Source organism: Cicer arietinum, chromosome 5 (assembly GCF_000331145.2).
Source record: "Cicer arietinum cultivar CDC Frontier isolate Library 1 chromosome 5, Cicar.CDCFrontier_v2.0, whole genome shotgun sequence".
NCBI classification, from domain to species: Eukaryota; Viridiplantae; Streptophyta; class Magnoliopsida; order Fabales; family Fabaceae; genus Cicer; species Cicer arietinum.
In genome coordinates, this window is record NC_021164.2 from 719,015 (window position 1) to 733,892 (window position 14,878).

Sequence of the window (14,878 nt, forward strand, 5' to 3'; positions counted from 1 at the left end):
CCCCCCAACCTCCACGACCACTACAAACATATCAGCGTCGTCGCTTATCCTCTGTTGTGCCTGTTCCTGCTCCCATTACAGACTCTCCTCCGACGCCACATCCGGATCCGGCCCTGCCACCTGAGCCTGACCTTCCCATTGCTCTTCGTAAGGATATTCGCACCACCCGTAATCCATAGACAGACGATCAACTTCCGGGTATTGTGTACTCATAGGAGGAAATTTAATATCTTGGAAGAGTAAGAAACAAAATGTTGTTGCAAGATCCAGTGCTGAGGCAGAATACAGGGTCATGGCACTAGTAACATGTGAACTCATCTGGCTGAAACAGTTACTGAAAGAACTTCAATTTGAAGAGACCAGCACAATGACATTAATATGTGATAATCAAGCTGCATTGCACATTGCCTCGAATCCGGTTTTTCATGAGAGGACCAAGCATATTGAGATTGACTGCCATTTTGTTAGAGAAAAGATTGAATCAGGTGACATCATCACCAGCTTTGTCAAATCCAATGATCAGTTAGCAGATGTGTTTACAAAGTCATTGCGAGGTCCTAGAATTAGTTATATATGTAACAAGCTAGGTGCATTTGATTTATATGCTCCAGCTTGAGGGGGAGTGTTGAATACTATATTAGAATGTAAATAAAATATATGGGCTGTAAGTATGTAAGTATTCTGGCCCGTTAGCATTACTGTAAATTAGGGTTATTTAATACCCTGTGTCTATATAAAGAGATTCCGCTGTGTAGTTGAGACACACGGGTTATTCTATATGTCTCTCAATACTCTTTATATTCAACAGATCTGTTCACAATGAAAGAAAGAAAAATAATACATGGTATGAGTCCTGGTATTTGTGTTATATGCATGAAGATAAACCATAAACAAAAAGTTCCTAGTAGAAACAAAAGTGCTACCATGATGAGATATGGCGGATGAGACTTGCATGACAAATGAAAAATAAGCTCCCAACCCAAGGATTATCGATACATTTTCCTCCATGAGTGTCACTTTAGTAGAAAAATTGTTTCAAAATAAATGTCATTTTCAATTTTTAAGGTAACTTTAATAATCTTTTCCTAATTGTACTCTCCAAGATATATTTTACTTTATATTTATGATAGTGGAAAACCAACCTATAGTTAATAAGGATAGTTTGATATGAGTATTACTTTAACAAAAAAATTGTTTCAAAATGAATGTCATTTTCAATTTTCAAGATAACTTTAATTATTTTTTTTCCAATTGTACTCTCCAAGATATGTATCACTTTACATTTCAACCAATAGTTAATAAGGATAGTTTGATAAAATAAATATTTTGTTTCCTCTAATTATTGCATTTTTTTAATGTGTGCAAAAATATAAAACGACACTCATTTTGAAATGGAAGTAGTAAAATAAATCACGAACACATTACCTGAACAAAGGTTCCATTACTAGCCATAGATGCAGGTGGTTTGAAAAATAGTCTCATGGATGGAAAAAGCACATGTTGTATTGACCATTCACGTTGGGCCCATGCTGTCTCAGCTTCAGAAAGCAGTTCTTGTTCAATGTTGTTTTCAACAACATCACTCCCTGAATACAAAATTCACTTACATTGGAATCCAGGAACATCCACCAAAAACTCAAATGGAAAAATAAAATTCCAAGTCTAGTCTATTTTACTGCATGCCCTCAATGACATTTACTCAATAAAAGTTTCCATATATTTTTCCAGATTAAGAACCAACAAATTTGCAGGTCATGTGATGAAAGTTTGAATCAAATTGAATTTTTCAAACTTTTACACTCCAACTAACATAGTAAATGAACTAAATCACATCATGCAGTATTAAAAGACAAAAATATATGCAGTATGCTGAATACAAGGTTGAACTGAAAGTTGATATAGTAAGGTAGGTTCTAATCCAATATTATATTTTTCTTAAATATTCAAATATATTCAAGATTACATTTAAGACAGAGTGGGGAATAAATAACAATATACTCTACTTATTAAACAGAGATTGATTGTTTTTTGCTGAGCAATTGAGGGATTTCTGCAATGACAAGGGCTCAAGCACAAAGCACTTGATGGAAAAGGCAGCCTCGGTATCCTGACCAGGGATTAGTCTCACTTCCAAAAGGGTGTAAAGATACCTCGTATGACCTTCCAAAAGAAAAGCTTGGACAGTTCTATACTTTATATTATCCCCTATTACTCCACCTCATAAAAATCAGATGTACTCTTTTCAATATTTCCTTCCTTTCTAAAAATAGTCTAAACTGTATAATCATTGAATCCCTTTCCAATAAGAAAACCACTAAGTAATCCATTACAGTTTCACCAATAGATATGGATTAATATTGACTCCAAAACAAACCACCAAGGCTCCCACTGAAAGTGTACCCAAGTCATTAAATAATTTTCCATTGTTTTCATACACACTACTCCCTCTAGAATGAAATATAACAAAACCAATAGTTGAAAGGTTGATGTATTTGGTTAAAAATTTGGTCTAGATACTTCAACTTTTCAACTACCATTTTTGTTTATATTTCATTCCAGAGGGAGTAAGAAAACAATGGTTAAATAACTGGGCTATGTTTTGCAAGTTCTCTAACTACTGATATATCTATGACATCCAATGTCACATGAAGATTTGTGCTGGAAAAAGTAATTGGAACTCCAACGTAAAAGGAAGAGGAATTTAAAACTAATACGTCATTATTCAAACCTTTCAAACTTGAGAAATGTAATTATTCTAAAAGGACTGCCAGATTTTTTATCATGTGTGAAGTAAATGATGAAGTAGAAAAAAAAACATCGGCAATAATTTAATTTTCTTTATACATACATATCACAATCATTTTCAAGAAAATTTATTTGCGGAAAAACTGAAGAAAAGGTTCCAAAGAGATATTGTTTGTATATTTTAAAAGACAACTAGGATGTGGTTTGGTAGGTCTAGTGATGCAACCTTGGAGTTTAGGTTGAATAAGATTGAGAGTGAACACAGTGTTCCTACTATTTTTTCCATTTTAATAAAATAAAAATTTTATTTAGGACAAAAAAGAATAAGGTAAGGAATCTGTAACAAAAGAATAAAATAGAAAGCAACAAAGAAAGTATTAAAGGAAGTTAGGTTGATTTTAATTTTTCTTTGCACTAATAGTGTATATATTTAAATGATAATTGATAAGTGTGGATATATATGCACATGTGAAAGTGCTAGTGATCTAGAAAGTAACAAGCATGAAGTCCATACCAGTACTATCACAGGTATTCTCCTGGGCACAACTGTCAAACAGTTTTCTCTTCTTGTAGAAAAGCAGTCCCTCGCCAGATGGATTGGGCAACATCGGTGGATGCATAGCATAGAAATTTCCCAGAGCAGCTGAAATTGCTTGAATGCAGTTTCTTTCATCTTCCCAATCAACCTATCATCAAAATGCATACCACAATTTTCAACATGTAAAGGAAAAAATATGATTGGAAAACACTATGCACCTTCAAAATTATCAAAAGGCATGCACCTGAGAATTTTGTTGGCAAAAAGTTCAATGGAATAACAACTAGATTAGTAAAATGTTTGCTCCCAAAAAGTGTAATCTAAATGCAGATAATGTGAAAGTATTTATCATTTTGGAGCATAACTGAGTTCAGGCAACATATAAATAGCTGATAATATTACCAACGAGTCAGACTGACATATACAGGATAAAGAAAGAAAAAAGAAATTGCGGAGACTTCTCCACAGACAGATTAAGAGGGGGAGAATGAAGAGTTATAAAACTCACATCATTGCCTAAACTAAGCACAAACTCAGGGATGCGATCCATGTCAGGAGTATACTGGTCAAGTATCACAGGAAGTCGGGAGAGATTTCCATGATCATCAATATGAATGCCGAAATACTCCTCCAGCATTACAGCCTTTTGTTTCAGCAGTTCTGTGTTCATCTAGAGAATAGGAAAGAGATACCCATTAATATGCATAGAGGAATATTCAAAAGGAAAAGAATCAAATGAAAATATGCATGTCCAATAAGTTAAATTTCCAACAATGACCTTAGCAATTGAATTGCACTAATTAGTCCCCTATTAAAATTTAAAAACTAAAAGAGCCAGTGGAATCATATGAAGACAGATGTAAAATAAATTTTGTATAGTGAGAGCAACATAATCAAAAGCAGTTGATGGGACGACATGAGCTTTGAGGTGCATGATGTGTGTGTGTAGCACCCCTTTTCCGATTTGGTCTGAAGAAGCATTTGACATTCCAACTATTTACCACTAGTTGTGCAGTGTTCATTTGATATCCACTGATCCTAATTACTCAAAGGCCCTAATTCCCTCAAACAACTCCCTTTCCTCTAATTCATTCCGCTTATTTATATGCATCACAGCCTAAACTAACTAAAAGAATAAAGGGTTTACTTATAACTATCTTAAAACTGGGTAAACAAAAGCTACAGTTACAGGCGATATATAATATTTTTTTGAAACAACAGGAGATATGTAATATTTATAAAATTAGAAGTAATAAGAAGCCAAAGGGAGATTACTTCTGCAATCTTCTCTTTAAATGTGCCATCATCATTGCATTCTGAATCTAAATCCTCTTCCTTCAGTGCCAATATAATCAAGTCTTTCGTAGGGGCTGGGTCACTTAGTTGAATGGCATTGAAATGGCCAAAACGGCTCAGAACTTGTTGATACATAAGCTCTTTGCTGTAAATGAATTAAGGACAGACTGTCAATGATCAATTCTCAAAAGTTGTTCGATAGGTGGCAGAAAATATTGTATGTCTTTAATATGCTCCATCATACAAGATCTCATTGAGGTTGAAGCCTGAATAGTGACAGGCCTGTTTTACCTCATTAACTTTCAAATTGATCACGAAGACTGTGAACAACAGATTAAATTAACAAAAGCAAAATGTCTACCTCAAGTTTACGACATTTGCAAGATAAAGGTGAGTTTTATGCTGAAGCAAAGCAAAAGCATCATCTGCCATTCCAACATATGTGCAGTGCTTTACAATGTCCATCATGCCTACATGGTAGATGTCAGTGGGTAACATTTTTCAAATCAACCTACAACACAGAACAGAATTGGTGCAGAGGAAGGAGATATTTGATAGCAAACCAGAAAATATTCTATTCTGATTGTTCTCAAACAATTACACCTTAGAGGTTTTAAATCAAATGCATAATAATATGGAAAATAGGAAATTAACTTAAACAAGAAAACCAACATAAAAAGAGAAATTATTGTTAGAATTTAAGAAAACATCTTATAATATCGTATCATAATTTATATTGTAGGATTAATTTTAGCGTATCTTATATTATCTCTTAAGATTATTTCCCATATTTCTTAATTATTATCCCTATGAAAATGAATGGGGGTTGCTGCTTAGTCTTTCGCATCAAATCATTGTCATATTCAAAAAAATTATTAACTCTACTTCTTGTTATAAATACAATCATTAACTTCAACAACTATGAAACTAATTCAGAACATCAAAACAGAACCAAAGCGAAACTAATTATAGGAAGCTAGGAAACAGATTATCTCAAAACAGAATACAGATTAATTAATGGTCACATACTGCATCAAGATTTATCAGTATCATTAACCTATAGAACAATACCAGGGTCATAGTTGTTATTGATCTCGTCAAGAAGCTCTTCTACGCTAGTTAGTTCTAAAGACTCTTTTAGGCTCCTTCTTTGTCTAACAGAGGACCTGACAAGGTACAAAGAAAATTATATACAATTTAGAAAGTATATAAATCAAATCCTAGTTATTAATAGAAAATATGCAGCTCCAAAATATAAGATAAGTATATATTTTCTAACACTCCCCATCAACCAACATCGGTGGATGCATAGCATAGAAAATTTTATTGACTATTTGTTATGTTTTGAATAGAGTTCTTAAATCTAAAAGCAAAGCATCTCCTTATGTGATGTTGAAGAAAATACAACCCAATTTATTTTATCTTTGAACTTAGGGTTATCTGGCTTATGTTAGAATCTCCAATCCCAAGCGAGTTAAACTCACCAATAGAGTCTATAAATATGTGTTCATTGGGTATGCAGGAAACAACAAAGCATATAGATTTTATGACTTAAAAGTTAAAGTGATCATAAAGTCAAATAACATTAACTTTTATGAAAATAGATTCTCTTTCAAGTTGAGAAATAGTAGGGGCACCGAAACAAGGCACGTTTCTGTAATCAGAAGCACTGAAAACAACGAACAAGGCGAAACAGAACCTCAAAGAAGTAAGAGAGCAAGAGTTGCAAAAGATTATGAACACAATTATACGGCATATACATTAGAGGAGGATCTAACAAATCTTCAAGAAGCTTTGTCGTCTTTGGATGCAGATCTATGGCAAGAAACTATAAATGATGAGATGGACTCTCTAGAGTCTAATAGGACCTGGAATTTAGTAGACTTGTCTCTTGGTTGCAAATCAGTAGGTTGTAGATGGATTTTTAAAAAGAAACTAAAACCTGATGGAACTGTTAATAACTACAAGGCTCATCTTGTAGCCAAAGGTTTTAGACAATTAGAAAACATAGATTTCTTTGACACTAGGCATGGCAATGGGGCAGAGCGGGGTTTTTGCCTTCCGAACCCCGCATCCGACTAGTCGGGAAAATCCACATCTGCCCCGTTTCTTAAGGGGTGTAAAATTTAATTTTCCATCCCTACCCGCGATGGGGTTCAGATTTTCCTGCATGCACCCACATTCATTCATATATATAAAATAATAAACATAAAAGTCATTTATTTTAATTAATATAATAAAATAATAAATTTGAAAGTCATATATATCAACGCCCTCAAACCCGTCCCTACCTCCAAGTTTTAATTTTGAGGAAAATCTACACCCTCACTCAATCAAAGCAAGTTTTCTCCACCCAAATTGAGATTGTTTGGCTGGGTACTCGTAGATGCGGATTGTATTGTCATCCCTATTTGACGGTTTTTCACCAATCATTAGAATTACACCCATTAGAGTACTAATTCCACTTACTGCTATTCATAACTTGGTGGTACACTAAATAGATGTTAAAACTGCTTTTATAAATGGTGACTTAGAAGAAGAAATTTATATTAAGCCACCTGAAGCTTTTTTGATTTACGGACAAAAAAACAAAATTTGTAAGTTAGATAAGTCTCTGTATGGTCTTAAGCAAGCTCCTAAGCAACGACATGAAAAATTTGATAACTTGATTATATCAAATAAGTTTAAAGTGAATGAAAGTGACAAATGTATTATTACAAATCAAAAAATGGCATTTGCACTATCATATGACTCCATGTTGACGACTAACTCATATTTGGTTCAAACATTCATGTTATAAATACTATAAAATCATTGTTATGTAACAACTTTGATATGAAAGACCTCGAAGAAGCGAGTATAATCCTTGGAATTAAGATTACTGGTGAAGGTGTTAGACAAACTAAATATGCGAACATCATTGGCAACCTCAAGTATGCCACTAGTTATACTAAATCCGACATCGGCACACTATTGAGAGAGTCATGAGATACCTTAAAAGAAACACGAATCTCGGATTACATTATCAAAGATTTCCTGCTGTCCTTGAAGGCTACAGTGTTATTGATTGGAACATTTTATCAGATGACTCCAAAGCAATCAGTGACTATATATTTACCATAGCTGGAGGAGCAATATCTTGAAAATCGAAGAAATAGATGATATTGGTTCAGTCCACTATAAAGTTTGAAATGATAACACTGACAACCACTAGTGAAAAAATGAGTTGGTTGAGATGTTTGCTAGTTGAGATCCTTTTTTTGTGAAAAATCAATGTCAGTTGTGTTGATCCACTGCAATAGTACATCGACTATTGGAAAAAATGAGAACTATTACAACAGTAAAAGATAATAGATATGCCGTAAGCACAACACAGTTAGAGAGTTACTTTCAAAAAGAACTGTTAGAGCGGATCATGTTCGCATTGATGAAAACTTAATAGATCATTTGACGAAATGATTAGCTAGAGATAAAGTCTTAAACACATCCAAAAAAATAGGACTGTTGTCGATAGATCAATGAGTCAATCATGATGGTAACCCAACCTAAAAGACTAGAGATCCCAAGAATTAGGTTCAATGGATAATAACAACTCGTGAAGTGATATGAGATGAACATGATATTGTAAGTAAAAAAAGAATGATTTCAGAAGCGATGAAAGGTTGAGGTAATAGAAACTCTTAATAAGATATATATTCTACGTAGTGTGGAGTACATAGCCACAAGAGTACCCTTGATAGACTCACCTATGTGAATATAGAAGTGAGGTCGTTTGCTACTAATGCACGGAATTTTGATAATACACCATTTGAAAAGGTTGTGTGTGGATTTGACGTCAGAGATAGAGTTCAAGACTAGAGGCTTATTGTTAAATCTGAAACTTACTTACTATGCAATGGTTTAAGTCGGAAGACGCCTCTGTTTATGCACAATCTTATAGAAGCTATTTCAAAAACACTTTTTTAAATTCAAGAGACGGAATTTTGAAACTTATGTTGTTGGAAGTTAAGCACTAAGTGTTGAAACTTAGAGCTAGTGTTTTGAATTGAAAAAATGAAGAAGTCACACATACGAGGGATATCACACTAATAGTGTTTATAAGGAAGAAGTATGACCTTTGGGGTGTGTCCTAAGGATACCCAATATTGTGAAGGAGAAAGAACACACCGAAACCGACCACAACGCGCGTTGATGTCATTTGGCCAGCTTGGTTGGGCTTAGTTTTGGGTTGTGTGGTGTATTATCCTTTTAGTACCCCAAAAAAATTAATTTTTATTTTTTTAATGTGTGCGTTTATCTCTCTCTAAGATTTGTTACACGTTTTTCTGATGCCCTCCACTGAGTCACCAAATTCATTTTCCACTCCATCGATTTTATGCGCAGCAGTTTTGGTCAAACTAGACGCACATTTTGCGCTCACTCGGTTGCAGAATTTCTCTATAAATAGAAGACTTCATGCAGTTCAGTTTTCGACACCAAAACTCAAAATTCAAGTTTTCTCACTTCTCTCTTTTCTGCCTCATCTAAAATTTTCTTTCAGTCTCTTTATCGAAATAAATAACATCATTTCAGATTTTTTAGTGGTCATCGACGTCGTACCATTTATCTAGATTGTTTTATCCTGGGGATGTTGTGGTTGACCGTCTTGATGTTGTGGTTGATCGTCTTCCTTGTATAATTTTGGACTGTGCCGCAAAACATTTCGAAGAGAGCGACTTTGTTCGCGACTCAACCCAGTAAGATATTTGGTTGATGAAATTATTTTTAAAACAGTTTTTTGAAACTCAAAAACAACAATAATTAGTAAAGATAAAAAGGACTCAGAAAACTTAAACCTATTGAAAGCAGTAAGAAATTACAACACGAAAATTAATTTTAAAACAAATATTAGCTCAGTTTGATGCAAAACTGCACAAGAAGCAAATGCTAATTACCTTACTGCACTCAAAGTGACATTCTTTTCTAGATGTCCACCAGGCATAACTTGCATGTAGGCATGTAATCTTCCTGCAGGATCTAATGAATCTGTTCTAACCAACTTATGGACTGGCACTTTCTGCGATCTCGAGCCTATCATCAATAAAAGATGGAACACATTCAGAGTACAAGCCAAAAACAAACAAAAGGCATACAACACAAAGAGACAAGAACATTTCCCATACCCGATGGGATAGGGCTGAGGTTAACCTCCTTGCTCTTATTAATACGAGAAACAGAAGATTGTCCAGTTGTCTGCCACAAATATGATACAAAATACACAGAAAATGCAGGTACTAAGTGAGACCATAATATAATAAAATGTTAAAGCAGAATCTGCATTCATGTTTTCCAAGAGTTCGTTAATAATTAAAAATGAAGAGATATTTTAGAAATTTAAAAACGTGATCCGGGATATATTTCATGGGATTTGAGTAGGAAAACATAATAAAGGTTGGAGGCGACTAGATCCAAGAACAAATCATTTCAAGTAAAACCATTTATAAAGTTTGGCTCCATATGATAAAAAGAAAAAAGTTAACATAATTATTTGTGAAATAAGACAGTGCTAGATACAGTAGTATTCTAATTGATCACACCTAGAAAATGGCCTATCTTCTTGAACAACCAGATCATGACTTAACTAAATATGTTGTTATGCTGCAGGCTTCAATAGCGGAGTTGAAAATGTTTTTGCATTCTAATAATTGTCAAGGCTTACACAAAGCTTCAATTGAAGGAGGAAAAACAATATACTCAAAATTTAGAAAATATTTCTACTATATACTAAAAAATAAAAAGTGTTGAGTATTATGTCGTAAACATACTTGTTCTTGAAATGTCCGTGCCTCATTGGAATTCCTCAATGTTGATTCAATCACAGATTGTATCTTCTCAATGATAACTTCCTGATTTAAGAGGCTCACCTATATGAAGAAAAACATACTGTTGTCACTAACACAGAAAAAAGAACTAGTGCATATTGTGTTTAAAATATTAACAAATACTAATTCAATGCTACTATCTTAGTAGAATAACATGAGATCAGTTCCTTGGGAATATAACTTTTATCCACACATATTTTATAAATAAGATTGTTTCCACTTTTAATTACCACTACAAATGGACCTTCTAGATGGTGTCTGTCAAACATGTAACTGTTTGATCGTTGGCACACCACCATTGGCAGATGTCCACCACTCTATATAAAAAGTCAAATTTGAGAACAAGGTAAAGTGGGGTCTATGGATGTTTTTTAAACAAGAAACAATGGGCTCATGTGTTGTCTGCGCTTCAAGCCGAGAGAGTTTTTGCAAGAGAGGATGTTAGATACAAAACCATTCAGGAGCCTTTGTCTAATAGACTAAGCTCTTGGAAGAGTTGGTTCGTGATATGATATCAGAAAACAATCAAAGACCGCCCACAGTTTTATTTGAAGGCTTGCAACAAATAAATAAAAGGACAGAAAAATTATCATGCAAGAATGTATAAAATGTGAGCGATTGTGTAGAAAAAATACTAAACAAACAATTAGTTCAAAACTATAACAAACAAAAAGATAGTAAAAAGATATGGTTAACCAACTTGACAGCAACACTGCACACACAGCATATTCTGTAAAAATGTATGAAGTTCAGAAGGCTTTTCACATCAACATAATAAAAATTAAAGGTCATTGCCAGCTACAAGGAAATTTATTGAGCCAGAAAATGACTTAATGCAAAATATACCTCTCTCTTTGTTGGATGCACGTTTACATCAACGTTCTCAGGTGGTAAAACAATTGAAATGTATATGAAAGGCTTAGATGCTTTAGGTAATGTTGCTGCATAAACAAGTTCAATAGCTCTCTTCAATGCAGACCACTCAACCAATCTATCTGAGGAAACATAGAGAAGAACATTTTCATGAGAATCTGTAAATAATTAGCCAAAGCTCATCTCAGATTACCGATATAAATACTAAACATTGTTCAATGAAAAAAATTAAAATTAATAAAATTAATTACTTAAGCAGAATAGCACATAACCTTGTTTGATGTTGAAGGGTATAGAAAGAAATAAAGAATAACATATATAAATTAATTACAACATTTTAGAGTTTCTATAAGCTCCATAGATAAGTTGTATGAGGGTGTAGAACATGCGCTGAGGTGAGCAAAGTGGAAAGAGGTGTGCAGAGAAACGGAGAGTAGCTTTTAATTTTTGTGCACAGTAGCATTCAGGATAAGAATTACTATGTGGTAAAACAAATTATCTGACATATTAACTAATTATGACAGAGAATTCATCTAGTAAAAATAAACACCTTCTAAATTTGAAAAGCCTCATAATCTATGTTTATATAGATAATGTATACCATTGATGAAAAGCACCATAGTGATTTTCTTGGCAGCATAGTTAGCATTGGACACATAACCATGCATCTCAAACAGTGAGGAAGACGGGTCATTGTCTGAAGCTTCAACTTTAACTAGATTGCGAGCAGCTGAGACCCCATATACTGTTCTGATGGCATCAAGCCTTGAAGATGTGGCCACGGTGTGAACATCTGCTTTAACAGCTCCGTGCTGATTGTAATAGTAGTCCCAAACAGTCAATGAAAATTAATTAACAAATATAACTCACAACACATGCAGCTATAAGAATTTGGTGGTAAATGAACTTAGTTTTAGCGTTCAAGATACAAAACCAACCTTTCTGCAAGAGAAACTGACATTGATATGGTGAATAGCAAACCGACTGACCACATCTACTATCTTTGAGTAATCATCCGAGGAATTTTGTAGTGTCTTCTTCCTTGAAGCCATGTTATAGAATAGATTCTCAACCTGACAGCACAATCACAGGCAGGCATGGAAATTTCAATTAATTATATACAGATATTCAATTCCAATTGAGCGAATCACTAGTTTAGTCGCTAAAATTGTAGAGCCAAGCAGTTTAGTCCTTGAAATTAACAACCCTTCATATTGAAAAATTCTCAATCGCATTATCAAAAACTATCTAAAACGACCATTGTGATCGAGATTTTCAATTCTACAGATCCTTTTAGAATTTTGTTCGAGAACCAAATTGCGCATCACCTACAATTTCAGAGACATAATTGATAATTCTTCTTATTTCAATTGCTTATTTAGAAGAGCATTACATTTAAGCACAACATAAATCCAAAAGAGTCCTAGCATTTCTATCATTTAGCAATCAAAATACAACCTCATAATAAACTTCTATTTTAAAATCAAACATTAATCACAACATAAGTAAGGATAATATATAGTATACCATTATCTGTGTTCCTTTCACAGCAGCACACGGTCTAGGTTCATGGTCCATCACACCATCTCTATAGGATACCCTAAAAAACCATAAACAAAATTAAAATCAATACTCAATATCATCATAGTCGAACACATATGACTTAGAACCGATTTGGATTGGCTTATTTGATTTTATTTATTGGCATAAGAACTTGTGAAACTATTTGGAAGAGTTTACGAAAATAGCAAATGACATTTCTTTTTTTCAGCTAGTTCCATAAACTCTTCAAAATAGCTTACAAAAATAGCTTATTCGGAAACAACTTAACTTTATTTTATCTTTACTATAAAATAGCATATACATAAACACTTATATGGTAAGCACTTGTGCTATAACAGCTTAATTAAATTGTTTAAACAAACATGCCTATTATGTCAGACACATTATGATTTATGACACACATTATGACTTATTATACACGTTGTAGCACCGACACTTCTGAACCAAGGTGTGTCTGAGAGTGTGAAAACTTTCCAATGTGGGACTCACGCACACGCTTAGGTTCCAACAAGGTGAGTCCCAATGTCCGACATCAACACATTGATTACATTCCATTAATTCATTTTCTCTAATTATTTTTCATGTCGATATTACAATGAGTCTCGTGTTCGGTGTTCGTGTAAAGGATTTGTGCTTCATAGATTATAAATCATTGAAAGTGAGACTAACCTGTAACCATGCAATTGGCCTTTGGTGATAGTAGTAACTGTAACATGTGCAACATAGGTCATGCTAGCGAGAGCTTCTCCCCTAAATCCCATCGATTTGATACTCTGCAGATCCTCAAACGAAGACAGCTTCGAAGTCGTGTGTCGCTCGCACAATATCGGAAGATCCTCGTGCCGAATTCCGTGGCCGTCGTCGGAGATTTGAATGAGTTTGAGACCGCCGTCTTTGACGGTAAGGTTTATGGAAGTGGAAGCGGCGTCAAGACTGTTCTCGACGAGCTCCTTCACGGCGGATACAGGACGTTGAATGACTTCGCCGGCGGCGATTCGGTTAACAACCGATTCGCTCAGTCGCTGGATTTTGGGCGGCTCTTCCATCTCCTCCGTCGTTCGTCAGCTTTCGCGGTGACAGGAAATTATATTAGTTCGCGCGAGTAAGTGTATGTAGTTGGGCGGGAGGGAAACCAATATCATTTACTTATTATTAATAAATCAATATATAATATTATATTATTGTTTTAATTTTTTTAAAATATTAATTATATATTAGAAAAGCAATGCTATTCGGCACGACAATTATTTCGCGTGAATTGTACAAAGCTTTCATTTACCCAATTTGTATGATCACTTCCATGGTTCTGCTTTTGAATTTTTTCAAAGCAAACTAAAATAAATTAAAGGTCAGTCGTCAGATTATTTTGGTAGACTTAGGTTACTTTTGGAAAATTATTATGAGTAATTAATGGTCAATTAAAATTAATCACGTCCACTCTATTAATTATGTTAAAATTAAAATTTTCAAAAAATAATAGAGTACATATTTTCAGATTTTGAATTAAATTTAATAGAACTCCACAAAATTAATTGATAAGGTAATGACTATTTATGAGTAACTCAATAACAATAAAGGATTTTTTAAGTATAAAAAATAATTTGACTTTTTAACTTATTTTAGTCTACTTTTTATTTAATTAAAAAACTCAAAAGTAGCAAAGCATGCAATATGGGTGTAGATCATAGTTTGGTGCAATTCACGCGAATAATGTATCGTACGCATGAGCATTTTCCATATCAAAATAGGAAAATGCTATTTATTATGACAACAAATTTGTCGTACGAATGAACTTGCAAGCTTATTGTCCGTCACCTTAAAGAAACGACAAATGTCATTGCCACTTCAGCATGGCCTCCACGGGTCCTACCGTTTAAGTACAGCTTAAGTATGTGTTTTGTTATGGCAAAAGCATGGCTTTGTGTTTTACTAGATATGATCTATTTGAGGGTTGATGTTTCAAGATACTTTTGACACAAATATATATATATATATATATATA

At 33.9% G+C, this 14,878-nt stretch overlaps 1 protein-coding gene across 1 annotated transcript in view; it reads right to left on the reverse strand.

Moving 5' to 3' along the window:
* The window catches only part of LOC101503626 (DNA mismatch repair protein MLH1), a 16,993-nt gene extending 2,977 nt beyond the window's left edge, over window positions 1–14,016 (reverse strand). The window contains exons 1-14 of the mRNA XM_004499524.4: window positions 13,546–14,016; window positions 12,841–12,913; window positions 12,252–12,386; window positions 11,915–12,125; window positions 11,287–11,435; window positions 10,384–10,482; window positions 9,742–9,811; window positions 9,514–9,649; window positions 5,651–5,745; window positions 4,941–5,049; window positions 4,559–4,724; window positions 3,792–3,953; window positions 3,260–3,431; window positions 1,426–1,586 (exon numbers count right to left, since the gene is read on the reverse strand). Of these exons, the coding sequence (XP_004499581.1) occupies window positions 1,426–1,586; window positions 3,260–3,431; window positions 3,792–3,953; window positions 4,559–4,724; window positions 4,941–5,049; window positions 5,651–5,745; window positions 9,514–9,649; window positions 9,742–9,811; window positions 10,384–10,482; window positions 11,287–11,435; window positions 11,915–12,125; window positions 12,252–12,386; window positions 12,841–12,913; window positions 13,546–13,922 (2,115 nt within the window). The 5' untranslated portion in view covers window positions 13,923–14,016. The remainder of the gene's footprint in view (window positions 1–1,425; window positions 1,587–3,259; window positions 3,432–3,791; window positions 3,954–4,558; window positions 4,725–4,940; window positions 5,050–5,650; window positions 5,746–9,513; window positions 9,650–9,741; window positions 9,812–10,383; window positions 10,483–11,286; window positions 11,436–11,914; window positions 12,126–12,251; window positions 12,387–12,840; window positions 12,914–13,545) is intronic.
* Window positions 14,017–14,878: the final 862 nt, after the last annotated feature.